Below are 27,696 nucleotides of genomic sequence, written 5' to 3' on the forward strand. Positions count from 1 at the left end.
TAAAAAAAGAGGCTTATGCCTCTAAAATACCCATGCTTGCATTTCATTAAATATCCATCCAAAAGGAATGGAAGAAGATATAGCTGTTACCTGGATCCCATTCTGAATTCATGAAGAAAAATAAGAATTATCTCATCTTGTGRGAGATATAGGTCTCTCAGGAAAGATGTAGCACACCTCCCTCTGTGCCTTGCTAGTTCTCATGTCTGCAGCTGCAAGACTATATAAAGAAAATTATTTTAACTGTAGGTTCTAGCTGTAAAATGTAAATTTGGTAACTTTATGATGCAAAATCAATGTCCTGAGTAATCAGGATGGTGTAGTCCGCACTGCTGTGAGCTATAGCATAATAAATTTTATCCTTYGTTCTTCTAGTGGCATACATCACTTATATTTTGTCATTAATAGCATAGTTTCTTCTCTCGGAGTTATCTAACACTTGAAAAGTTCCAGCCTGGGGTGCACTCAGCTAAGAACCCCCACAGTACTGCTTTACTATGTTTAGTTTTAAACAACTGATAAGTAAAAGTCACTACTATGGCTAATTTTTAATTAGGGTAATTTTAATTGTCTGTCTTTATAGTCTGGAGACTATAAAGAAATACATTGAAAATAATTGGGAAAAAACATTTCCTTTCTTCTTTATTTTATGAATTTGCCTCATCAGGATTTTTTATTTATTTATTTTTCTCCTAAAATTGTCCTCAATTTGCTCTTAAAGTAGATTAAATAGTAAATATACATTTAAATAGTATACGTATTATACCTGCAATTATACCTATACAAATAATAGTAAATATACATTTAAATAGTATACGTATTATACCTGCAATTATACCTATACAAATAATAATTATACATTTAATTTTTGTCTATTTTTATGCTTACAACCTGGAGCCAATTCCTTGCATAGCATATTTTTGCAAGCTGCCATTTTGTCTTAATGTAAAAGTATATTATCATGTTGTAACAGATAAAGTACTTYCAGAATAAAGTTATGCTTTAATTTCCTTTTAAATCACAGCTGATTTCCAGCTCTCTAAATTCTCCTTTTTTTTTTTAAAGCTAGGAAGCTATTTAAATATTGTTATATATTTCCCTCCTTTTAAAGCTGTTCTAATAAACCTAGAAATAAACATGGAGTTAATAATTTCTTCAGTGGTTGTGAAGAAGTGGTGCCATAACTGAAGAATATCATCACATATTGTAAGCTCTGCATTGTGTACTCTTCTGGTTTGGTATGAACTCCAAGCAGAAATAGCTCAAAAGGCAACAAACCATGGCAAGGGAAGGAGGGAAGGCAAAGATGGTTATAGCCTCTTTTGTGCCCTAATATATAGGAGCTGCTCTGAGTTTCACTTCCCTCARTGCTTCAAATGCTCACTGTGTGCTCTGCTGCATGAGAAAAGCCCCAGATTTCATTCCGAAGTTGGTGCATGGTGTACAAAGCGAGCTAAAGGGTGGAGGGAATGTGTTTGCTAGGGTTTGTGTTACTTTTTGTTCTCTTTTGCTGCTTCTGACTTTCTACTGAGCTCTGTTATCTCTTATCTTCAGCCGTGCTGGCCACTCTATCTTTGGCCACCTTCTCCTCCGATATTGCACAACCATGTTTCAGTGTGGGCTATTACCTTGTGCTGTGGGCACTGTTTTAACTTTGTATCTTGCTTTAATAGTGCTTAACTAATAAGCACCATGAGAGGACTGAATGGATGTCACTTAAGAGTATGTATACTCTTAAGTATACCCAAGATATATTTTTCTATACATTTTCTTGCCTATACTTTCAGCATACTGACCAACTGATTTGCCATAATGAACCCTTTTATGTTAGGACTGACTTTGTGAGTGCAAAACTGGCCTCACTGAATGAAGAAGCAAGAAAAGGCAGGAAACAAGAAACAATATTTACAGGTTTAATAATAAATTTTCAGAGAGAAGACAGGGGCAGTAATTCAGGTGTGATTATCGTTGTTGTTGTTACTGAAAGSCTAGCTATTTATTTATTTGCTTGTGTGGGAGGAGGAACAAAGTGCTGTTTGCTAAGCTTTTTTCTCCAGTCATTCATAAGAATAAAGAAAAAGGGACTTTTCCCATCTCAAGACATAAGCAGATCCACCAGTTTGATACAGCTTTTTCAGATTTACCTCAGCTCATTTCCTCTAGCTTTACAGGAGTCTGATTAAAATGACACAGCTTGTTCACACTGAATCACAGTGAATTCCCTTTCAAGAAAAAAAGAAAAGCAAAAGAATCTCAACTGCAACTCTCAGTGAATTACAGCCATTGTTTTTGATTTCCTAGTGAGTAATTGAAGGCTATTACAGCTAGAAGAAATTATTTATAGAGTCATGAAAAATGGATTAACTTTCCTGAATGCTTCATTGATGTTTTAGGCATCTACTTTATTCCAATTAAACTTATAAGATCCAAAATCAATGAACTTCTTTATTTTAGAGAATAAATCCTGCAGAAAAATAATTTATTTGGCCTGTGTGAACTGCCTTATTTCCACATACTTTATGTATGTAATCTCTGGAAAGAAAAAGATAATTCAAAGTGCTATTAAGCCAACTACAGACAGAAACTTTTCCTCAGTTCCTTCAACACAGAAGCCTGGATCTAGAAAGAAGCCTGAAAATTAGATTAGACATGGGTTAGACCTATGTCTCTTTAATAAAATTTTCTATAGAGGCTGCTACCAGATGCTCTGTAGGAAGCAGGAGATATGAAATATGTCTCCAGAATTAGGTGTCTGTTTGCTCTGAACAGTTTGAGAATTTCTCAGACTCAGAATGCATCCCTATTTTTGCCTTGGGCAATATGCATGTTTCTCAACTGCAAATTTGATTTCAGATCAATCTTTATTGTTTTATCTCAAAAGAATACTTGGCTAACTAAAGATAAATAAAAGCTAAAGGGATTCAATGAAGTCCATATCAGAGTGCTTACAGGCTATAACTGAATTAATTTAAGAAATACAATACCAACTCTATGCAAGGAAATTCTCAGTTTGGATACTGAAGAATGTAGTGTGAAGATGGGAAGACCTCGAGTTACATAAGTGACCAGAATGGGTCACTGTTACCATGTTAACAATTAGCCTAAAGTCTGCTGAGGTAGCTCAGGATTACACCTAAAAAGTTACTTAGCTCAAGCTTGTTCAAAAAATTTAGTTTTACCACATGGATCTCAAATCAGCCTTTGTGGAATGCCTTTTTACCCCTTTATAGACCCCACACCTGTCTGAGTATATGTTCCCTGAGATATATTACATAGGCAAAGATTTTTATTTCGGATTTGGCAGATATTCCCCTGGATAAAATGATTAAGGTGATACATCTGAACTAGATCCTGCGACCTACAGGAAGCATTGTTAGTCTTCAGAGGTAGTTCAAGAGTTCTGCTTGAGGCAGRTAAAATACTGATTCAAAAATAGAAAAGTATTATTTTTTCCCTGAATATAATCTCATCTTTTCTCTCTAGAGTATAAAATAAACTCAAAATCCTAAATTAGCATAGCATTTTGCTAGCCTGTAAAATTCCTTGCTAAAAAAATGTTAATTACATTTTCAAGAAGAGCTTGGCAGCTTCCTGTAGCAAGTAGGCATTGAACACATAATGATCCTTAACTTAAACTGAAAGATTATCTGTGGATAAATTTGTAGGCTTATTTTGTTAACTGCCAATCTTCAAAACTATCTGCTGGTTTTCTGCTTCCAGAAGTGAGGAAGATGGGATTTTGCTGTGAAGATGGTAGCAAAAATTGACAGCTTTTAGACATGCTTTTTCTATAATTCCATTGTGATAGAAAAGCATATCTCTGTGATGCTTTCCTAAATTTGCAATTAGCTATCATCTGGCTTTTACTGGGTTACCACCTCCAGTTTATTTGACTTAATAAAAATCTTTATTTTAGAAACATATTTAATGAATGTGTGGCGTTCAGCAGATTGTTATTTTAGTGGGAAATTATCAAAGCATTCCTAAACTCAGTACAGTTTTTCAGTTATTTGGTCTATCCTTTTAACTTACTCTTTGCAGCCCTAGTGCAGACGAAGTCTTATCTTAAAGAAGCTTAAGCAGACAAGCCTCTAGTTTCAAAGTTTTAAAAAAGGCAGATGTCCTTTCTTCTTTACAGCAACTGGAAAGGTGTTTCTTCCTGTCTTTACACAATCTTTGGCAGAGGGCTAATTATCAGCTACTGCAGTATTTTCATTTTTATATGGCATCTACTATTACTAACTGGTTGTAGCATGAAATAACCTTAAATTTTTCTGAAGAATATTTCAACAGGATATTTCATCAAATGATTAAATATTATGAAAAAATGGCATAATTATTGGCCTAAATGTTTTCAATGCATAAAACCTAAAACTGCATATCACCTATTGAGATATTAATATGACAGTTGTGAGTTTTTTTAAGTTTGCTTATAAGTGACATATTTAAAATATTTTATGCATTAGATAAGTGATTCTGACCAGAGATTTAAATTAACATCCAAAAATTTTTTTCTGTTTCATAAAAAAAATTCATTTCATTAAGCCACTGGCTCCCACAAACCAGCCCATCCTATCAAAAATCACATAAGCAAGGCAATCTCTCACTGTAAGGATTTACTCAACATAAATACAGTTTTCCTTGAATGGAAGGAGATTTGTTGGAGTCCAAGAATTTTTCCTGGTTTCAGAGGACATTGCACACTATTTATACAGAATTAGATGCTCATGTAACTATGAGGAAGTACGGTAATGGGATGTCTCTGATTCCCATAGCAAAGGTAGAAGTATATTATTAGAACAGATGACAAATCTTGCTGCTTTTGAGCAGCAAGGAGCACTAGCAGAGCTCAGCCGACACTGAGGCTGCAATGCCACAATTAACTAAGTTAATTTAAGACTTAACTGATGCTGAAACACCCGATCCTATTTCACCTCATAACCAATTTCCTCAGCTGTGCACTGTTGTCTTTTCTTTACATAGCCTAACACTGGAGCACATATGGCTCTATGATGAAAGCCAGATAGTTATAAAACTCCCTTTTTGATAAGATTTGTTTTTGTGATGTTTTTCTCAACTGTTYGTTTCCCCATCTTTCTTCCTTTTTCATCAAGTGTTGGAATAAACTGCCTAGAAGACCCAGAGGATAGAGTACGAACAAATGCTGTCCTGAAAGCCTGAGATTTTCCATTTTATATATGTTTAATTCTCCTACAATATCATATTGTAAAATTGTCTTTTAGAAGTAATATTTGTGGAATTTGAGGGGGCATATATCCTTTAGCCCTATTTTTTTTTTCTATGCCAAGAAATATAAACTACACTGCTTTTAACTCATATACTGAATTTCATTTATGGCATATTTTGCATAGGCTAGTTTGTGAATCTTTGTGAACAGAGTGTTTATAATGAAAATGCTGCTAGCCCAGAAAGCAGTGTCTATTGAGTATACAAAAGATCAGAAGAGATATACAAGCAAAACTACTCAACACTTCCGAACAAACAGCCTTTAGGAACATTCTGTTTTCAATGGCAGTATTCTATCTCCACACTGCATGTTTCTTCCCCCCCTTAATTTTGTTTTATTTCTCTAATGCAGAAGTAGAAATTCATTATTCCCTTTTGCCTCTGTGGTATCAGTAGATTGCATGAGGCTTTTATAGTGTTTTCTGGAATAGTGCATCCAAGGAGAGATGTCAACATGATTTAAAATGCAGTAAATATTTAACAGTGAGATATTCTATACCATCAGGCTGACAGGAAGTATAAATTTACATTTTTACATTTCATGTTTTAGTAAGATACTTCATGTTAAATCTGTAGCAGATTTAGGGGGAGGATTTTTTGGGTTTTTTTTTGTTTTTTTAAGATGACAACTGGTAACACTCTTCTTTGAACATTTTGTTAGATGTGGAATAAATGGGATGAATACAATTTGAGTAAGGGAAAAATGTACAGTAAACTGACAAATGACAAAACTGACAAAATCAAGATAATAACACTGCTTACACAGCTACCTATTTCAAGTTACTCTTGGAGATGTAATTTCCAAGGATGCAAAGGAAAATTATATTCTAAATTATTTATATGTGGAGATCAACAATCAGTTGACTCATATAATGACTTTCTTCTTCTGACAGAAATGAAAAGGGAAAAGATAGCTAAGTGTATAGCTTTACTTCATTAAATACAGTTGAAAGTCACTGTTGAGTCAAATAAACTGAGGTCACACAATTTTCTTTTGCATTTGTTTCTTATTTTATTGCCTTTATATTCTTCCCACTCTTCTGGCATTCTGGGGTGCAGTAAGAACAGCATCTTCAGCAGGTTGAGAGAGGTGATTGTCCCCCTCTACACAGCCCTGGTTAGACCACATCTGGAGACTGTGTCCAGTTCTGGGCTCCCCAGTACAAGAGGGATGTGGAGCTGCTGGAGAGAGTCCAGCGCAGGGCTACCAGGATGATCAGAGGCCTGGAACATCTGCCCTATGAGCAAAGGCTGAGAGAGCTGGGCATGTTCAGCCTGGAGAAGAGAAGGCTGAGGGGGGACCTGGTCAGCCTGTATAAATACCTCAAGGGAGGCAGTGAGGAGGAGGGGGGCGGCCTCTTTTCAGTGGTGGGCAGGGATAGGACTAGAGGAAATGGCTTCAAACTGAAGCATCGGAAGTTCCACAGGAACTTAAGGAAGCATTTCTTCACTGTGAGAGTGACAAAGCACTGGAACAGGCTGCCCAGAGAGGTTGTGGAGTCTCCTTCTTTGGAGATCTAAATCCCTTAAGGGAGAGAGGGAGGAGGAGGGGGCCGGCCTCTTTTCAGTGGTGGCTACTGACAAAACTAGAGGAAACAGCCACAAACTGACGCACCAAAAGTTCCACAGGAGCTTATGGTAAAATTTCTTGACAGTTAAGGTGACAGAGCCCTGGAACAGGCTACCCAGAGAGGTTGTGGAATCTCCTTCTCAAAACCCACTTGGATGCAGCCCTGTGCCACGTGCTGTAGGTGATCCTATGTGTGCAAGGAGGTTAGACTAGATGATCTCTAAAGGTCCCTTCCAACCTTAAGGATTCTATGATTCTATGATTGAGGTTATTCCAATTTCATTGTATTTTTTTCCTAGTTGTTGAGTTATATAACCATAAAACAAAGTACTTGAAACACCAGAATCCTTATCTTGCTGGAGTTTTCATTAGTTTTGTGATCTTCCCCCAAACCTATGTTAGCCTTTCTCACAACCATTAATTATCAGAATGTAATTTCTGTAACTTTTTCATCTTGTTATTATCTAATTCAAATGTTTCCTGAAGAAATCACATAATCTACAAGAATTCCTCCTCTACCATCTTTCTTTTCTTCCCTTAGTATTGCTGATGAGGCCTGTCCCACCTTTGTGAAGCTTTTGTTTAAAAAGTCTTTCATTACATAGAGCTTTTGAGCTTGAATTGGAAAACAAGATTGCCTACATTCCTCACAAAAAAAGTCCACAAACTTATTCTCTCTCTTATTCTCTCATTTGCTGTAAATGAATTTTTTATATACTTTGAACAGGCATAAAAAATACCGGATTAGCATTATTATTTTYATAAGCTATACTTTCAAATTTCTTATACTTTCAACTGTGAAGATTTTTTATTAACATAAAAAATAGCTACCTTTTTTTTTTAGCTACTTTTTGCCTCAATCTGTGACTGAAAGGAGAAATTGGTCGTGGGATGCTCCCTACCAGGTCTGAAGTACTCAGCCATTTCAGCTGAATTAGGACTGTAATTGAAGATCGTATTCAGAGCCCTAAGAAACTTGCTGATTGTTTTGGGACATGTCCTCCCAATATCCTGATAACATTATCCTTCATTATTAAACAAAATCTCTGGTCAGAATCACTTATCTAATGCATAAAAATTATACATGTATGTCATGACTTAGAGAAAACTACCATGCTCCTACTAGGGTAGTCACAAGCTCTTTTGCTTTCCTCAGAAAATCAAATGACTGAAAATAAAGTATTGAAGATGATCATAGAACAGTTCGAACTGAGATGGCTCTGGAGGTCAGCTGTTTGCTAAGTGCTGGGCTGACTTAGGTTTCCCCAATAAATAGCTGAAAATTGTTAGTTGGTTTAAAAAAATAGTGCAGAAAAATTCACTTTTGCAGACTCTGTGAAACTGAGCTTTTCTACCTGAAAAATTTCATCTGGAAAATTCTGGGTTTTTTTGAAGCAAAGCTGGAGCCTTATTTTCTGTGAAATGTGAAGAAAACTATGCCTGCTTCTGCTGTGTTGGCGTAGTTCAGGAATTGGATGCAGAACAACTATTTTGGTATTGTAACATTAGCACAAGCATGGCAAGTGTAAATAAAGAGCTGTAAAGAAAATCAATTAATCTCTATAAAGGTGGCTGCAGTCTGTACATGGAAGATGATGTAACACAGAGCAGCTTGTTGCTGTTATCTATATGTGGGCTCAAAAGTTAGGAGTAAAATTATTACCACCCCAGGCAAATTCTTTCTTTTATTTAATCTTTCTCTACTTCCAGGATACGTGCATATAAATATGTATTACAAGTAGGAGAGCACAAGAGTTAAAGGCATGTWATGTATGAAACAGATTGGTCTTTCCAAATATGTGTCATATTTTGGCTGCAGGAATATTTTGCAGGCAAAAAGCTGGGGGAAAACTATTGGGTAGCTTTTGGGACACGTACAGAATAACTTTTCTATTTTATCTTCTAGATAGAGATGGTAGGAAGCAGATGTTTATATATATATCATTTGATAGACACATAGAGGCATAGAAGGCTGTTACAATAAATAAAAAGATGTATTATTAGAAAAAAAATCCTAACGGACTAACAATAATCATCTGGTCAAAGTAAACTTAAAAGATGTGGTTAATGTAGTTATATTTCTACATAAGAACAGGAGAATAAGTATCAAAAGCAATACCTTGAAGCAAAACTATGATTGACCTTTTGATAAACCAGTCTGCCCTTTAGTAAATAGTTTAGTTGTAGTCATATTTTGGAGATAGCGCTTTTAAACATTTGCTCTTCCGAATAGTGAAATAGGTGGAATAGTGCTCTTTTCTAGATACTAAAAAAAATGGCAATAGAGCATAAGGGCATGCATTTTATTGATTTTCTCCCACCAAAACTGGAATGATGAAATCGTTTTCCTTAAGATAGGAAAAGAAAATGATGTAGATTTTCTTTTTCTTTTTCTTTTTTTTTTTTTTTTTAAGCTGCTAAGAAAAAATCCTGCTTTCTGCCTGTACAGGTGAAATATCATCTTCCCTAGAGGAAGACCTGATAACAATGCCAAAACCTTTCAAGGCACACTGTAGTCTTCCTGTTCTGCAAAGTGACAGAATTTCTTAATGAATATGTTCTAGTCAGATATTTAGTGAGCTTGACACTGGCAAAATGGATTATTCATTTCATTGACAATTTAAAAGAAAATTAAAATTATATTTAATTTCAAATGAAAATTACATATTCAGAAATGTTAGCAGGATTTTTACTTTTTTTATTTTGAATAATGTATTTCAGGGAAAAAATCAGGGCAAATTTAAAATATATATAACTAATATATATTAGTTCAAAATTATTTCAAATACAAAACTAAACTCTTTTATTCATAATGTGTCTCAAGAATTCTGTTTCCTAATACTCAAAATACCCTCAAAGAGATAGATGTTTGAATTATTGTATAAAATGTAACCATTTGGACCCAGCTGTGGTCCCTGGAATGCTAATTCCAATATCTATAAAATTCAAGTGAAAGTTTGGATTTCTTTATTTGGAACTGAATCAGGCCCACAGTTTCACTTTCAATAAGTGTATATGAAAATCAATATGCTCTAATGTAGCTTACGCTATTTTTCAGTTTCCATCTGCTCCCTTCCATTGCCTCTTTTTGTGACTGACAGCATAATAATTGCTGTACCAATTAATGGCATTGCAATCCAACTGCATCATTACTGCAGAATAAATGTTTTGCTTTGTAGCAGTTTGCCCTAGCATGAAACTTCACTTTAGTTATCCCAATCAACTAACTGCAGGAAAGGAAAAGAAGCTTTTTCATCAACAGCTCAATAGGAGATACTGTATATTCAGTACAGAAATGTTGGCAGAATTTTAACCAGTATCATTTTATAAATAGGGTAACAGCAATCATTTATTTTCTGCCTTAAATGAAATTATCCTATTTGATGCAATAATAGCCATTTAACATGATTTGAGATTGTAGCAGGGTTTTTTAAGAACCATTTTCTCTACCTAGAATAAAATCTGAATTTTGTTTTTCTTTGCAACAGAAGCTTTTAAGAACATAAAAGCTTCCATCAGAAAAAAAAAAAGTAGTCATAATAATTTATTTTCTTGCATTTTTTATTTTCCCTAGTGGACTCTCAGTGCATAGCTGCAGTTGTTTTCTCCATTTTGTCCTGCATCTTTATCATAATGCTATCAAGAATGTTGGGTGTTGAAGCACCTCAAGGCTCCAATCCTCATCAAAATCATATCCTCAATACTATCCTTGGGCCTTCTCTTACATATTTTGACTGCTGTTGGAAAAGTCCTTAGAAGAATTAAATCTAAATTAATGGCTGGTTCTAGTTTTGTGGACTTCTCTGGTGAAGCGGCCACATTTATTGCCCAATGGGAATCATGTCAGAAAACAAAATGCAACCAGCCTTTTTGAACCTACATTTCATTCTCAATAAAGATTGCTTTTCTGTGCAACCCCTGATTTTCTTTTCTTACTCTTAGCTGAACTCATTGATTCCTAATAAAATTCTTTTTGACTAGCATGTTTTCTCAATAACATAACTTTTGTCCTCATAAATTCTCAGAGCACTCCTGCATACATATATAGAAAGCTTAATATTAATAAAGATATCCAATTGGCTTTAATTTAATGACTTCAGTTTTGTGGTCAGAATCTTGGGAATGGAAGTTTTATTTTCAAATATAGCAATTATTATCATAATCTAGAAATGTGAAATTGCATTAGAAGAACATTATTTTGTTTGTAAAGTCGTCTGTTCAGGGAGTTAGGAAGTCCCAGATGAAAACTTGCTGTGCAGCTGCAAAAAAATTGTTTCTGTATTTGACTTTCTAGAATGAGATACTTAACAGGCTCTACAGCAGCAGCTGAAACACAGGAACTTCTGGTCCTTTAAATTTTTAATTATTGTACTATAAAAATATGCATATATTTTAGATACTATGAGCCACTCGGTTTCAAAAGTGATCCTGCATCAAAAGAGTCAGTAGTCTGGTGGCAATATCACTGGCCTGAACTGGAGTATGTCTTACTCAGGTCATCATTTCCTAAACTAATTCTCAGACTGGCAACGAAGCCAGTCTGAAAAAATACCTTGCCATCTCTTGCCCTTTACTGTGCATGATTCCCAGCTATGCCAGATCAACAGATCAGAATCAACAGATTCATAGGGTTCTTTGCAAACCAAAGGGCTGCAGTTTGCAAAGGAGCCTCTGAGACAGCTGCAGGGTCACAGCTTAGAGACAGCCCAATGGGTGCAGAAGAGGAAGGGGACATTTTAAAGCTGATTTTCTGCTACAGAAAATGCCACATCAAACCGTGTCCAGAATGAGCGGGGCATTTGAGGTCGGGATTTGAACATCACAGATAAGCACTCTAACCAGAGAACATCAGATAAAAGAATCCGTTGAATTCTTGTTTTAGAAAGAAAAGTGTGACCCTGTCTTCTTTTCTAAAACAAGTGAACCAGGCCCCTGCCTTCTGAGTCAGATTCTGAATTCTAAATCCTAGAGAGAAACGTTTCCCAGTTCCTTTGCAGAAACAAGGTAGCTTTAAAAAGTACTTCTGGATCTTGCTTTTCTTTTTCAATTTGCTCAGTCCTGCAAGTTTTCTCTTAGAAACTGTGATCGATCTACTTATATAAATATCCATCAATCTGTTACTAGGTAACCATTAGGTCTTTCCTCTAGAGAATTGTTATAAATAAGTACCCTGTCTTGAAATAAGATCTTTACATATACTGCCTCTGTTTCCAACATAATTAAGATCAGGAAAAATCTAATTTTGGTCTAATTTGCCATGTTACATTAAATTATCCTTATGAACCATTCATACTTAATTGGCTTGGACTACGGCTTTGTTGCGTTCTCTCATCCTGAGAGTAAATCTGAATAAAGGTCAAAGTAGATTGAATAATATTTCTTTTTCAGGGTCCCGTCTAAGAAAGAAAAAATATATCTTTTTTTTCATCTTTTTTTTCAAGCCACAGGAAGAAAGCACCACCAACTCTTCTGATGTATTCAGGTCATGAATTGTGTAGTATTCAAATTCCTCTTGAACTGACTTCAGAAGAGCTGTGCAGAAGCGATTATCTAGTATTTTTGAAAACAGCTGTGGTACTGAAGAGCTGCAAAGTCCACAAACAGAATTCTCCTGCTTCTGTCTTACCTTTCAAAGACCCAAATATAACAGCAAATATTCCAGCAGAAGCTTAGAAAACTTTTTTTTCCTTCACTTCAAACTTTTTTAACTTAACAAGAACTTTTTGACAAGAGTTCTGTGGTGAACAAAACCCCAAATTTTGGAAATTTTCCCAGTGGAAATCCTGAAAACCATAGGCCTATTTGATTATTATCAGATAATTTAAGATATTACTGCATACCTGTACTGTATTACCACTGTATGATATTTTTACCCATAGCTTGTTCATTTCATTTAATCTGCCCTCTATTCTTTTTATTATTATTTTCGTATCATAATGTTGTACATTCTGCAAATATGTTCAATGAAAGTTTGGCCTGGATCAAACCCTGGTCTTAGACCTGTTTGCTCTTTTGAACATATATTTTATTAATCTTTTGGATCTAAGACAGTCTCCCATTATGAGGACATTCACAGCCAGGGAGGAAGTCACTTGTCCTCATTAACTACTTTGGTTACTGAATGGCTTAACTCAGTGTCACTGTTTGGCTGCAAATTTTCTTTTAAAGATGTGTAAGAGAAGCGCTAGCAGTTCTGTGCTCACCAGGACAAGAGGGATGTGGAACTTCTAGAGAGGGTCCAGCAGAGAGCAACAAAGATGGTTAAGGGAAGGGAACATCTCTCTACAAGGAGAGAGTGAGTGAGTTTGGCCTATTTTCTCTGGAGAAGAGAAGGTTGAGAGGGGATCTGATTAATAAGTACATAAAGGGTGAATGTAGGGAGGAAGGGGCCCAGCTCTTCTCAGTGGCAGCCGGTGAGAGGCCAAGGGGAAATGGGTGTAAGTTGAAACACAGGAAGTTCCATCTCCATATGAAGAAGAACTTTCCTGTGAGGGTGACAGAGCCCTGGAACAGGCTGCACAGGGAGGTTGTGGAGTCTCCTTCTCCGGAGGTCTTCCAAACCCACCTGGATGCCGCCCTGTCCCAACATGCTCGGGGTGTCCCTGCTGGAGCCAGAAGGTTGGACTAGGTGGTCTACAGAGGTCCCCTCAACCATTCTGTGATTCTGTAAAGCACACATGCAGGAAGTGGGAGCCTTGAATTTAATTTCCTATGTAACATTATTGCATTCAATTCAGTTTAAATATTTTAAGAGATGCCCTTAATACCCTGGCTAGAAATTAATTTAGGAGGGGCACTTTTCATTACTTTACCAAAACTGGGTAAGGAATTCAAAATTGCTCACTTCAGAGACAGTGCACATGTGTTTAGCAAGTGCTTCTAGTCCTGTTTTTGTTGCAGGCCCCAAGATTACCTTCTTTGGGTAAACTGAATTTTTTTCGTTAAGCAGACAGTAAGTTGTTAGAGGCAGACTTTTCTGAGTCCAACAGTAATGATAAAAGTTTGCTAAACTCAGTCAGCAGTATACTTAGTTCCAGTACTGTTAGGTCAGTTTAGCAAAGGGCTAGTTATTTTGAAATGTTTCAATGTGAAGTGAATTATTCAGCATAAGAGTATATGCTTTGTCAAAGCCATTCTTTAATTTACAGTCTGTGGCTGAAGGAAAGCTATTATTTTCTATGCCTACATTCAATATGCATATTGAAGACATTTCAAAAAACATTATCCAAAACTATTTTAATTCCAGGCTTCAGTATACCAAAATTTCCAAAATTGGAAAATATGTTCTGGATGAAGATACATAGTTTGGAAATTAGAGCAGGCAGTCTTCATCAGTCTTCATCAGTCTTAGCTACTAATGAAATCTCTAACTTTAAAAGGTATTTTGAGAAGGGGGAGCAATCATAATGGGGAATCATGATATGAGCCATGTTCTAAGCTTGCTCACCAGCTTATTTTGATTTTTCACAATCATTTCTCATCTCCCCAACTGTGAACAAACAAGCTACAATTATGTGAAACTCACTAGGACTTCTGAGGAAAGATCACAGATGTACATCTTTGCAATCAATATTCTTACACACAGAGTTGATTTTGAAATGACTGTGCTGTGTTTACCTGACAAAAGCTAACATCCTACTTTCTGGTGACACGTGAAATTATATTTGTGTTACTAAACCCTCTGAAACGACAGGCATTACTTCTGTAAGTTAATTAGGGCTTTAGGTAAAAGAGATGCACAATTTCTCATCATTGAGATTTAAAAGATATCAAATATAAATGTGATATTCTGAATTTTTTTAAAAAAATCTGAGTCTGAATTATTTTTATGTTGGGTTCGGATAGTTTCTGTCTGAGGCATCTGTGTTCCGGTTGTGCTTCAGGTGCTGGCAAAAAGCCTCATTTTCAGTCCGAGAGGAGCCCAGGATGGTAGGTCTGCTCTTTGTGCATCAGATTCAATGAAAATTGAATATAGGGATCACTTAGGGAAATAGGGATCACTTAGGCAAACTGGCCACTCAAAAATCTATGGGCCCAGATGGGATGCACCCRAGAGTGCYGAGSGAAYTGGCCGAGGTTATTGCTCAGCCTCTCTCCATCATCCTTGAGAGGTCCTGGAGAGCAGGGGAGGTGCCCGAGGACTGGAAGAGAGCCAAAGTCACTCCAGTCTTCAAAAAGGGCAAGAGGGAGGAGCCGGGCAATTACAGGCCGGTCAGCCTCACCTCTGTCCCTGGAAAGGTGATGGAGCGGTTCATCCTAGAGAGAATCTCCAGGCATATGAAGGAGAAGAAGGTGTTGAGGAGCAGTCAGCATGGATTCACCAAGGGRAAGTCATTTCTGACGAACCTCATAGCCTTCTATGATGGGATGACAGGCTGGCTGGACGAGGTGAGAGCCGTGGATGTTGTCTACCTTGACTTCAGCAAGGCTTTTGACATCGTCTCCCATAATGTCCTCATATGGAAGCTCTGGGAGAGTGGACTAGATGAGTGCACGGYGMGGTRGRTCGAGGGCTGGCTGGATGGCAGAGCTCAGAGGGTGGTGATAAATGGGGCCAAGTCCAGTTGGAGGCCTGTGGCCAGTGGTGTCCCCCAGGGGTCAATACTGGGCCCGGTGCCCAGTTCATCAGTTTGTTCATCAATGATCTGGACGAGGGCACTGAGTGCCCCCTGAGTAAGTTTGCAGATGACACCAAGCTGGGTGGAGTGGCCGACACTGTGGCTGTGCTGGCCATTCAGGAGGGCTCTGCTGCCATTCAGAGGGATCTGGACAGGCTGATGAGTTGGGCAGAGAGGAACCTCATGAGATTCAATGAGGACAAGTGCAGGGTCCTGCACCTGGGGAGGAATAACCCCAGGCACCAGTACAGATCAGGGGTCGACCTGCTGGAGAGCAGCTCTGCAGAGAGGGACCTGGGAGTCCTGGTTGACACCATGTTAACCATGAGTCAGCAGTGTGCCCTCGTGGCCAAGAAGGCCRATGGGATCCTGGCCTGCATCAGGAGGAGTGTTGCCAGCAGGTCAAGGGAGGTGATTCTGCCCCTCTMCTCAGCTCTGGTGAGGCCGCACCTGGAGTACTGTGTGCAGTTCTGGGCTCCCCAGTAGAAGAGGGCCGTGCAGCTTCTCRAGAGGGTCCAGAGAAGAGCAACTAGGATGATTAAGGGAATGGAACATCTCTCGTACGAGGAGAGACTGAGTGAGCTGGGCCTGTTTTCTCTGGAGAAGAGAAGGCTGAGAGGGGATATGATTAACATGTATAAGTTCAGGAAGGGAGAATGCAGGGAGGAAGGGGACAAGCTGTTTTCATTGGTGGCCAGCGATAGGACGAGGGGTAATGGCCATAAGCTGGAGCACAGGAAGTTCCATCTCCAGGTGAGGAGGAACTTCTTTMCTGTKAGGGTGACAGAGCCCTGGAAGAGGCTGCCCAGGAAGGCTGTGGAGTCTCCTTCTCTGGAGGTCTTCAAAATCCGCCTGGATGCTACCCTGTGCCACATGCTCTAGGTTTGCCTGCTTGAGCGGGAAGGTTGGACTAGATGACCTCTAGAGGTCCCTTCCAACCTGAATATTCTGTGATTCTGTGAAATGGAGAGCGGAGTGACTGCTCGTGCTGGTGGTGCTCTGTGCACAGCAGCCAGCCACCCCGTAGGTGGATGGGTGGTGGTGCTGGTACAGCAGGAGATGCCTTCCTCACAGCCTTAGAGGTTGGTCATCCCCATCCATGGGAACAGAGGCAGCAAAATCCTAATCACTCAGCCAGAGCCCAGTGCTGCTGACCAACTAAATTAAGGAAGCCGAGTTATGGTAAAATATTATAATGGATTCATTATTCTTCCTGCCCCTCCAGGTCACAGTCTCGGTCCAGGGAAGGTGTCTCGGGCACAGACATTTCCCAGCTACCCCTCGGAGCAGGGCGAGGAGCACCAGCAGTCCCTGGCACTGGCCGGCAGCTACGGATTCAGCTACAGCTCAGGCCTCATCCAATGACACCCGGAGAGCCACCGGCCGAGAGAGACAGTTGAGCCTGGAGCCTGCCACCAGGGTCAGGAAGCAACGTGTGCCCTCCGCTCCCGCAATTTGCAGCGAAAACTGAGTCCTGCCAGCTGCAGCCTGGTCCCAGCAAAGGTTGAACCCTGAAGAGGCAGCTTCCCTGAAGCAGAGGCTAAGTCGTTATTTATTTATTTTATCTTTCCTTTTGTTAATATGTTTAAGAAAGGAGGGGAGGGTGGGAGGGGGGAAGCATTTGTGTTGTAAGAAAGTGGTTGAAACAAATGAAACTGTAGTGGTGTGAAGGTTTCTGCATGACAGGAGAAGGCCCGCTCTGGGCTCTATCATGGTGACACATTTTGACATYAGGGTCTTCCTACCCATCTCCATTGTCAGGTCAGTTCATCTTCACTGATAATATTTTTAGGTCATTGTTGCAGCCCACTGTTTCCAGCTGGACTTGCTGAAAATGCTGCCAGTTAAATAAACCGCATAGATAATGTAGATGCTACCCTTAGAATCAAGTAAAGTTGATTATTGGAGGGTCAAGTATTACTTGACTCTGACTCCAATAAATCCTGCAGTAGCAGGCGAATACTTAGTTATTTGTTGAGAATAGAATTTGGTGCATTAAGAGAAAGTTGCTCCCTACTATGTGTCTAACCTTAAATTCCCAAGGCAGGAATTCCTGCCCTTACCAGTATGCACATAACTCCCATGAATACCTCTAAGAGCAGTGAATGCACATGTAAGCAGCAAAGTAGAGCCCTTAGAACTGCCAAGATGTCTTCACATTTGCAAATTATTTAAATAATCACACCTGCAAGCATAACTTTAAAGAGCAGGAACGCTGTTTTCCAAACAAATTACTGTGGGCTGCATTCCTGACTGGCAATCTCGTATTGTATGTTGTGGGCCAGACATGGTGCAGAAGCAGAGCTCTGGTCTTGTCTTTCTGGTAAGTGTTACTTTGATTTTCTCTATTTCTTTCTCAGATTTCTGTTTTAGATGCACAGTGTGTATTGTATGATCATGAATCAGGTATCAGTTTGCGCTGAGAAGGATGAATACCTCTCAATGGAAATTTTCTTTCTTCAGAAGACGTCTTTATAAAATGAATTGTAGAAGGTGTGTTTGTAATCAGTAAGGAGGGAATAAGTTGGAAGGTGTACCTGTAGTCAGGGAACAAGTTTAGCCATCCTAAATATTTAGATTTTTGTAAGTGGCATTAAATATTTATGTACTTCTTGCAATGTCCTAGAACATTTGAAATGGAAAAGAAAAAATCTGCTGTCTGGCTGCGATATGTGCAGCTCTTGCATTCTGTTCCCAGTACAAAACTCTGCCATGATCACCAGAGGAATTCTTCTCATTAGCTGTTCCTCAGGACAGGTTGAGGAAACATGTCAAGGAGGAGATAYCTGGACTGTTTTCCAAGTAAACAATCACTTTTACCTATTCTAATTTAACTGAAAAAATGTTGTTGGGATGTTTTATATGTACAAGCACATATACATATATATAAAAGTACAGAAGAAACTTCTGCTTTTGATTAAACATTTACTGATACAGTATGTCCAACTTTTCTCCAAACATTTTACAGGCAAACAGAGCTTTCCAATGTAAAGATTTCCACACTCAGTGAACAGCTGCTGAATAAAAAAGCTTTGCAATCCATTTGAATGAAACAATTGCTCCCCACCACAACCAACTTTATTTTTGCTCTCCTTTCCTGTCTCATTCTCCTCTTCTTCTCACACTGCTGCCACACTCAGGAATAGAACGGCTCCCTACAGAGAAAATTTTGATGAGCTAACACAATAATGAAAAACTTCTCCCACGCTCTCAGGGAGCTGTCCCTATGGTGCTCTCTGAGCTGTACCCATCAAGGAAGCTTCATTCACACTTTCATTTATGAAAAAAAATAATGTGGTTGACATTTTGCTTTGGGAAATTTTCCAGTTTGCAAATGTTGCATGCAAAGAGTGATACAAAAGGATAGATACTCAGCTGCTATAGTTTTATTATTCAGTGGAGCTTTGCCAAATATATGCCTTTTGAGGAACTGGCCAGTTATTTCTATTTCTATGCAACTGTGATCATTTTCCTTGCCCTAAAGACATGCATTTTGTTTAAAATGCCTTGGAATAAGTTTCCAACGTGTTCTGCAGGTTTCAGTGTTCTATTGGTACTTTTTTTGAGTGATTCAAATACTGTTCATTTAATGTTTATATATTCTCAATGGCCCCAAAGCAGGAAAAAGAAAATTTGAAGATTATCAGAACTGCTTTCTGGATTCAGTGCCCATAAACTTTAAAAATATCTAAATTCTAAAACCTTGTCTTCCTATATAGTGTATGACTAATGTTTAGTTAATGAACATGTAGGTAATGTGTCCAGAAAAAGAAAAGGAACTGGCTTTCTGGAGGAACTTTACTAAATATTGTGGGTTTGCCACATTATGCAATTGTGTATTTGTAAAGATTTGTGAAGTGCCATCTTGGAGCTACAGTTAGAAAACTGAATTTCAGGACAAAGCCAGAGAACTGAGCCAATAAAAAGCAAAATTGACTTTTCAGGAACATGTTTTCTTTCAGACAGTAAACATAGCTGTGCTGAAAGTTCACTTCACTGTATGCAACTTCCCCGTGTCCCATAACACAGTCACATAAAACTGGGCACCTGAAGCACCAAGACACTCAGTGGCAGGTGGAGTTTGCTGCTTGAGCCACTCCAGAACAGCAGACGATACCACTGCAAAATTTGTGCATTTGTATCACTTCCAGAAATGTTCCTCAGGAAAGTTCCTTGAGAGGCTGGCAGGCACCAGGCCAATAGTTTGCCAGAAATTTCTGTTTTCATGGGATTACTTTAATAACTGACATATGCCTGTCAATAATGTAAGTGACTCCCCACTGAGACAACTTTGTCCAGCTCCTAGTGGTTCTGCCAGAAGGAAACTCTCTTTTGGCATCCGTGGTAGAGCTGCCTGCCTAGAGACTACCAGGGGCTTTAAAGCGGTCTGAGGACCCCATGCGTCCCTGTTCAAGTCTCGGCTTTCTTCTTGTGCAAGACAGATAGTACACCCACTCCTGACCCAAGAAGAGCTCTCTGTTTTCAGCGAATGTGCTGTGAAGAGCAGGAGGGCAACCAAATGTCTTCAGTGATGACCAGGTGCAACCAGTGGAAACAAAAGTTTGCATTAATGCATTAAAAGATGGTAAAATTAACATTGAACCATTGCCTTCACTCAAGTTCTAAGAAATAGTGCAATGAATATATCTATAACCACGTTTTAAATCTGTAACCATGATTTTAATTTTCAAAACATATAAATTTTCAAAACATATAAATTCTTATAAAAAATAATGGGCTGCATTACTAAATTATGTTACTAATACCTCTTATTTGTGAGTATTATCGATTGATGCAGGCTGGTACTTTTGATTTTGAAGTCATTTGGCACAGAAAAGGGGAAATTGAAGGAGACAAGTAATAAATCATAACTACAATGCTAAGATAATTGAGTAGCCCACCTCTTAAACCAGCTACAATGTATGTACAGTGTAATAGTTTAAATCATCTGTGAGTATATATTCCTGTGGAACAAATTTACCACCTATGTTAAAGCAAAGAGAAGGTCTTGTCTCATTGTGATTGCAGTCTTACTGACTGTCTATTTAGGCTGTACTCTTTCTGGTGGGCTCTGACTCCAGCATCCCATGAGTATCTATTCTGAACAAAACTCTGTTGTGGTTCTGTTCTAAACAAAACTCTGTTGTGGGTATTTTTTTCCCAAATCCACCATGGAAAGCATGGAATTGCACTGGCAAACCAAGTAAATTTGTTAGACTAGCTGTCCTCTTTTGCTCTGTCAAAAGTCTGCAATTGCATTTTGGAAGATTTTTTATTTAACAACATAAGGATAGAAATAATACTGGGAATCTACACATGTCTAAGCAAGTCTTGTTATAAGCTGATGAGACTTTTGCAGGGGGAAGAGATAAAACRAGGTCAAAAATCTTTTTAAATGTTCTCTATAGCAATAATTTAAATAATTTAAATGACTACAAGCACCATGTATTTAGAAATTGTTACAAGGAGGCAGCCTGTGAAGACCCTTACTGRTTCACAGTAAAAATAAAAAAACAGTATTAATCAGACCTCTGAATGGCATTTGTCTGAAATGGTATAGACTTCATGCTTGCTCAGTTCTTGCTCGCCAGTGTAAAAGATTCTACCACAAAGGACAGTGATTTTTCATATATTAGAGTACTAGGAACTGACAAAGACCTCCTCGCATATAAACCTCTAGTCAGATTTAGCTCACCAGACACAATTTCTAGTTTTCAGCTGGTAACCTAGAAACTACAGGGTGTTTTTCCATGTCAAAATGTAGGTCTTTTGACTTGCTGTCTTTTTTAACATGAAATCTAGCATTGCCTATATGCAGCAGTTTCTTCCTATAAAGAAAGGAGGAAGATAATCCCATTCATCTCTTTTTCAATTTTTAATGTCAATGTATTTAGCCACTTTTTATACCTGCTGCAAAGGTATAAATGTGGCTTTTATCCATGTACGGAATAAAGCAGAGGAAATACAGAAAGCTGCTGTCTGGTTACGGGAATAGATCTGTCAGCACTGAGAAGTTTCCTGTTTCATACATCATCCCAATTATTTGTGACTCTTTCCAGAATAACTTATTACACTGCAAGTATATATTAATACCTTTTTTATCATACATGACTGCTGGGGTGCCTCCCTATGTTTTGTTGGTAGAAGAATACCCCGTTGCGATATCACTGCATCAATATAGCTCTAAAATTGAAGGGTTTAAGGTTTGATATATTAATTTGTAGATGCAACATCATCTGTGTATAAGACAGTAAAAGGCAATACAGGAAGATGATGTGTTTTCAGACATTGTTTGCATGGTGTTATGCTTAGACCCCAGTTCACCTGTGGATTCTGAAGATTAGAATCCACAGAAAAACTGGATATATCCAAGAAAATGGAAGTGTCATTATACAAAGAAGCTTCTTGCATCTTTGCATTCATATGCAGCATGGTAGACTTTTATGGATATGGCTAAAACAAATACAAGTATGATTGAGTTTTAAGTATAATTAATTAAAATTAAAGCATTTTAAAATGGCTGTGAGTACAGCAAATTATAACAGAGAAAAGATTTATTTTTTTTAATGAATGCAAGCTCTGAACCTTTAAGAAGCAGCAATTAATCTATTAAAATATCACACTGGCAGTCCTAAAGAAGGGTTAAGATTTCATTGTTCTGTTTTTCTCCTGGAGTACAGAAACTCTCATGAAATAAAAAATACTTTGACCTCATTCCATTCTTACAGTTCTGGGTTTCCATAAATACATTTTAGCATATTTTTCTTGTTGTTGTTCTGTTTAACAATATTTGACATGATTGAAGTTAACACTCTTTTTAATATAGACTACATATTTTCCTCCACCATTTTTTTTCATGGGATGATAGCAAGATTGCAATAGACRTATAAAATAGCATAAAATTAATCAACTGTCTTGGCAATTTGATACCAATTACAAAGCTAAAGATTGCAGTTAAGCATTTATTCTCATCATTGCTCCTGCTGCTAAAACAAAATAAATGATAGAAAATAAAATTGCCCTTATTGATGACAATTTTCCTGATTTTCCTTAGATGACAGACTGTGACAAGGGTTTTTTATGTTGTAGAACTGCTTTTTTTGTGAGTTCTAATAATTTAAGATGGTTGTAAGGAAAACTGCCAATATAGGAAAAACAGAATGGTCACCTCTAACCAAAGTATGGCATATGATCACCTTTCATCACTGTTCTCAGTTCCATTCTACTCTTTAACTAAAACAGATTTTAACTTCTAAAAGATTAGGAAAATATAGGAGTCATTATAGGCACATAGCATTGGGTCATGTTGAGCACAAAACATCCTTCTGGATCATTTAACTTATTTTGGAGCTATCAAGATCAATATTTTGTGCTTAATTCATCTCATAGGTTCAAACTTTTCCATAACAGTGGGCACAGTAGTGTTGGACCCCCTTTCCCTAGCATGGCAATAAGAACCATGGAACAATCCAGTTAAAATGCATTAGGCAGTACAGATACTACTTTGTACAATGCATCACTACTGCCATCCCATGATTTTGTGGCATTATTATYGCAAAATATTAGCGAAATTGATCTATCTTAGGATGATATTTATCTGTTGATCACTTAAGCCATGTAACAAAACTGTCTGGTTAGTATTATTAATGAGTTACCTTCCTGAGGCGCTCTTTTATTTTAAGACGCAGCTAAGGGAAGTGGTGGCAAACTTGTTTGCCCAGTGAGCACCTGCGTTATCCAAATGCTCGTTGTGCCATCAGTGCTGTGTATGCCTTTTATTTAATACTGTGATTAGAAAAGAACAAAACAAAGGGTTACGGGAGAAAGCAGAAAACAGACATCCTTCTTACAGGAGGGCCTAGCCACTTGCCTGCAGGCCTAAAGACCTTCTTCTGGCTCTTCCTCTTAGCTCTAAAAACATCAGTTATGTCTGATAACAGCTGGAAGGACAGAAAGGGCATGGGACAGGCCATGGGACAGGATGAGTGAGCTTTGTGCAAGCTGGGGGAAGATCTGCACTGAAGTCTTCCATGTCCTGGCCGACACGGCCAGTAAGACACTGCATGAAAAAGATTCATGGCAGAAGCAGCTGGGCTTTCATGTCCCAGTTAAAGAGTCCAGCTAAGTTTTCTGAAAAGCTTGCTAGCCTCAGGGAAGGATCCTGACCACCTGGGCTCCACAGGCACCTGCCAGCACATCCCAGAGAGGCGCAGCAACTGGGGCCCATCTCATCCTCAGCAGGTCCTGTGCTCTAGCCCAGGGCAGCTCCCCAGCAAGGTGTCAGTACCTCAGAATATCTTGTGAGCTGCCCAGCTCCCACTGTGTGTAACAGATACCCTGACATGGAGTTTCTGCTCTTGGACTCCCGAGCCTATAAGGTTATTATAGGGCCTGTCTTGCAGGCATGCAAGGCTGGTCTTGGAACTAACCCTTAGCATCAGACTTAGAAAGCTGTTAAGAGGATTGACTCCTATTGAGCATTGGGGTGTTATAGCAAATAAGTCTTAGGCTTACACTGGAGAGTATTCACTGAGACAGCAGTTCTGCTAGTGTAAAGAACAGCCATTCATTTGAGCGGAACTTCACATAGCCCAATAGCATACAGGGGTTTTAAGAAAAATTAATTTTAAGAAAAATMTTTCAGAAATAAGCCAGCATCCACCTATGACCAAATTAACAACTATTGATAGCCTCTAACCTTTAAGTATTCTGACAGGCCTGCTGCATTGATCTTCCCCTATACCTGGAACGAGACATGGKTAGGAGTTAGATGATTAAATTGTTTACTGCAAGCAATTAAAACTAGTGGTTTCTGAGTGTGTTTGAGAAACTTTTAGTGCCTATTAGAATAGGTGCTGAGGAAGGTGCTACCCTGCTGAAAGCAGGAGCCTGGAGCAACCCACATTCGTGTAGCCTTGTTCTGAGAGCAACTCTGTTTTATCCAAAGACTCGCTGCCAAAGGGTATATGAAGGCAAGCAAAACAGGCAGTATCCTGAAGGTATTATAGGGTCACATAAATTCTTTTTTGTACTTGGACATATTTAAGGAGAATAACTGGAGATGAGGTAATGTTTCATTCTAACTTCCTATCTTAAACTGTGAGTTAAATATTTTCTCTGTTTATCCAGATTCTGATGATGGTCTTTCCTACAGTCAGAAGTGCCAGCAAAGRCTGATTTCAAATATTCTTTGGTCTCTGATTTCTTTTTCTAAGCAAATATGAGCTTAAACTGTTTAAGGACTTGGCAATACTATGAATCACAGAATTTTCCTTTGAACATGGGCCTTAAACATTTACCTTTTTCACTCACCATGTCATGGGAAAAAGAAGAGGTCTACTTTTCTCTTTCTTAAAATCTTCCATTTTCCTGCTAACAGAAGTTATCCAATGATTCAAGAGTTAGTTGTTTAATAAATGTCTTTTATTATATTTGCCTCCTTTCAGTGAAGTTTCTAAGGCTTCGAAACAGCAAAAAGACAACATTACCGAATAGTTCAGGTAGTATTCTGAACGGGTTGCTAACTATGATTGTGTCATATTATTTGCTTTTTTTTTCTTTCCTTTTAACTATCTGCAAAAGCGGTGCAGTAACTGTTCAGTAATTCTTCACAGTAGTTGTTCTGGATGAAATTTCTAAATTACAGTTTACTCTAGAGTATCTAGAAGTGTCTGAAAGAAAAAAAAATAGCTCTACAGAAAATACTGAAAAGGAATATATATATATTGAAACCGTTTTACCCTGACAGACCAATTTACATAATCCAAACCTGGCAAAGCACTTAGGCTCTTACTCAGTCCCATCCCACCACGCTGCTCACTGCAAACACTTAAAGCATTTATATGTTACATTTCAAATGACTTTTCTGGCAGTTTCTCTGGTGCCTGATTTACTAGCTTTTAAGCTAGTGTGAATATTGATTACACTGAGGCTTGGATTGTTTTCCGTTTTGTTTTTATTTGTTTCAGTCTCATGTTCAGCTGCTGTTCACTGATATTATGACGGTACAAAAATGAAGCTGTTGCTGTGGGTTTGTTTATTGAAAAAATAATATATTGTTCTTATTATGCTATGTGTGATGTGATAATTTCCCCTGTGAACTATCCTGGTAGAAGTACTATGTCTATGGAATTTGAATTAAAAAAGATTAAATAACTGCAAAGATGTGCTCTACAGATTCTTTTTTCTTCCTTAAATCTCAAAAATRAGCAATTATTTTGGGGAAAAAAGAAGTGCAGAAAAGCTACAGGTGCCAGGGGAGGTAAGAAAAAGGGTATCACCAGAAATGAGGAAACCAATGTGATTTTGCAGGCACTTAACCTCAATCTCTTCCCTTTAGGGTTGTATGTTGTCTCTAAAAAAAATGAAACAATACCAACTTCTCAGTTAATAGAGATTTCTGTATTGGCAGTTCTGACAGAGAACTTAAATGTAATCCCGTTCATTACATTATCATTTTAGCATTTTGATATTTATAAGTGAGATCATCAAAACAAGCAGCCCAATGCTACAGGGTTTTACTTGTAATGCTGTGCACAGTTTAGAATTATCTGCTATGACATCTGATAACTCAGGAAAAAAAGCAACTTATTAATAGTACAGTTCTGTGTAACATCATCAACTCCACATGCAAGCATTTACACTTCCAAAATTCTTCAGCAAGCAAATGAAAAATATATATATATATATATATCTCCCTTATAATGTGTGCGTGTCTTTGTTCAGGAGTACAAAAAAACAAAATGAGATGTTTTCTAATGGCATTTAACATCATAAACAATTTACAACTTCAGTGCTAGCTTGAAGGGCCTTTCATTTAGGTTTCAAATTTTTTAGCTGGGGTGTGGGATAACTTCCCAGTTCTGTTATCCCTCAAGTAGTTCAGAGAAACCTTAGGTCCACCTTAATCTCCCAAGTGCCCAGACTCTCATTCTCCTGTGCCCATGAAGGCTAAGCAAAATGTGCTTTTCACAGTCAGGCTGTTGATCATCTTTCCTAGCCAACCAAGTGGAACTGGTGACTGATGTGTAGGCAATAAGGATGCCTTCCCTCAACCACCCCTCTCTAAAAAAAAAAAAAAAAAAAAAAAAAAAAAAAAGTAATAAAACTCATATTTAAAAACCTTTTTACTAATATTTCAAGAAGAAAAGGGGAATCAAGCAGAGGTGGTCCAGGCATATAGAGTTTGTGGTATGCAGACATACATGCATATTAGCCATCACAATAACACCTTCATCTACTGGGACCCGGTCCTCAGTAATAACGCAGATTTGTAAAAGGCCAAAAGATGTGTAGATCCTAATTCTCAGGTCTGCTTTCTAGTTCTGTTTGTTTGAGGACTTTTTGTTTGTTTGTTTGTTCTATTTTTGTGTAGTTTCTTCTGTAGATTTCAGCAGAATATATACCCATTCACAATACACACACGTATGTATGTATATTGTTTTGTAAATGTTCTCAGTCACGCTTTTTTCTGCTTTGCGTCATTTATCCATGTATCTTCCATGTTCTCATTTATTTTTTGTGCAACTAAACCTTATAATAAATTATTATTAAATATAACTTGACAATGACAGAGTCTGAGTGTTTTGTTTTCTCCTGGGCATTAAAATGTGTGTTCAYGTGTGTGTGTGTGTGTGTGTGTGTGTGTGTGTATGTACCGGGCAGAGGCTAAACTTCCATCCCCAAATGGCAAATGCTGAAGTAACCCATTGAGTCTCAAGAAGCCTTTTATAACCATAGAGCTGTCAGACTGCAAGCTGCTGTTCCTAGTTTTAAATCGAGGTTCAAGGATCCCTGAAGGTTTTGCTTTTGTCAGCTCAACGATACTATTTGCCCAGCAGCATAATAACACCTACATTGTGGAAAATTTTGGATTCTTTTTATTATTTTATAACACTTCTCAAATTTTCTGAATTTGAGATGCAGAAGTCACAGATATAGACAACACCAAGCACATTTTCCTTCTCACCCTSTCACATGGACTTCATAATGCAAGCATACGCCATTTAGCATATCAGAACTGTTCTAAAATTACTGCTTAAAAATGTACCAACTGGGTAAAAAAAAAAAGAATGCTTAAAATTGTAGCCATACCAACAGTTTTTGTGCAACAGCTTGTGCATATGAATCAGATATCAGATAGGTCAGTGCTGTAGGCTGCCATGTAGCGAGGATATACTACCTACAACTTGAAGGCGACAGACATGGGCAGAAGCACCACTGGGAACAGCCACTTCTAACTTTCTATGTGAAGCCAGTGCA

The 27,696-nt window shown here is 38.0% G+C and overlaps 1 protein-coding gene across 1 annotated transcript in view; it reads left to right on the forward strand.

Moving 5' to 3' along the window:
- Positions 1-16,835, forward strand: part of DOK6 (docking protein 6) — a 157,205-nt gene extending 140,370 nt beyond the window's left edge. The window contains exons 8-9 of the mRNA XM_026044837.1: positions 14,701-14,746; positions 16,661-16,835. Of these exons, the coding sequence (XP_025900622.1) occupies positions 14,701-14,746; positions 16,661-16,835 (221 nt within the window). The remainder of the gene's footprint in view (positions 1-14,700; positions 14,747-16,660) is intronic.
- Positions 16,836-27,696: the final 10,861 nt, after the last annotated feature.

Source organism: Nothoprocta perdicaria, unplaced genomic scaffold (genome assembly GCF_003342845.1).
Source record: "Nothoprocta perdicaria isolate Ctin4 unplaced genomic scaffold, notPer1 scaffold_388, whole genome shotgun sequence".
NCBI lineage: Eukaryota > Metazoa > Chordata > Aves > Tinamiformes > Tinamidae > Nothoprocta > Nothoprocta perdicaria.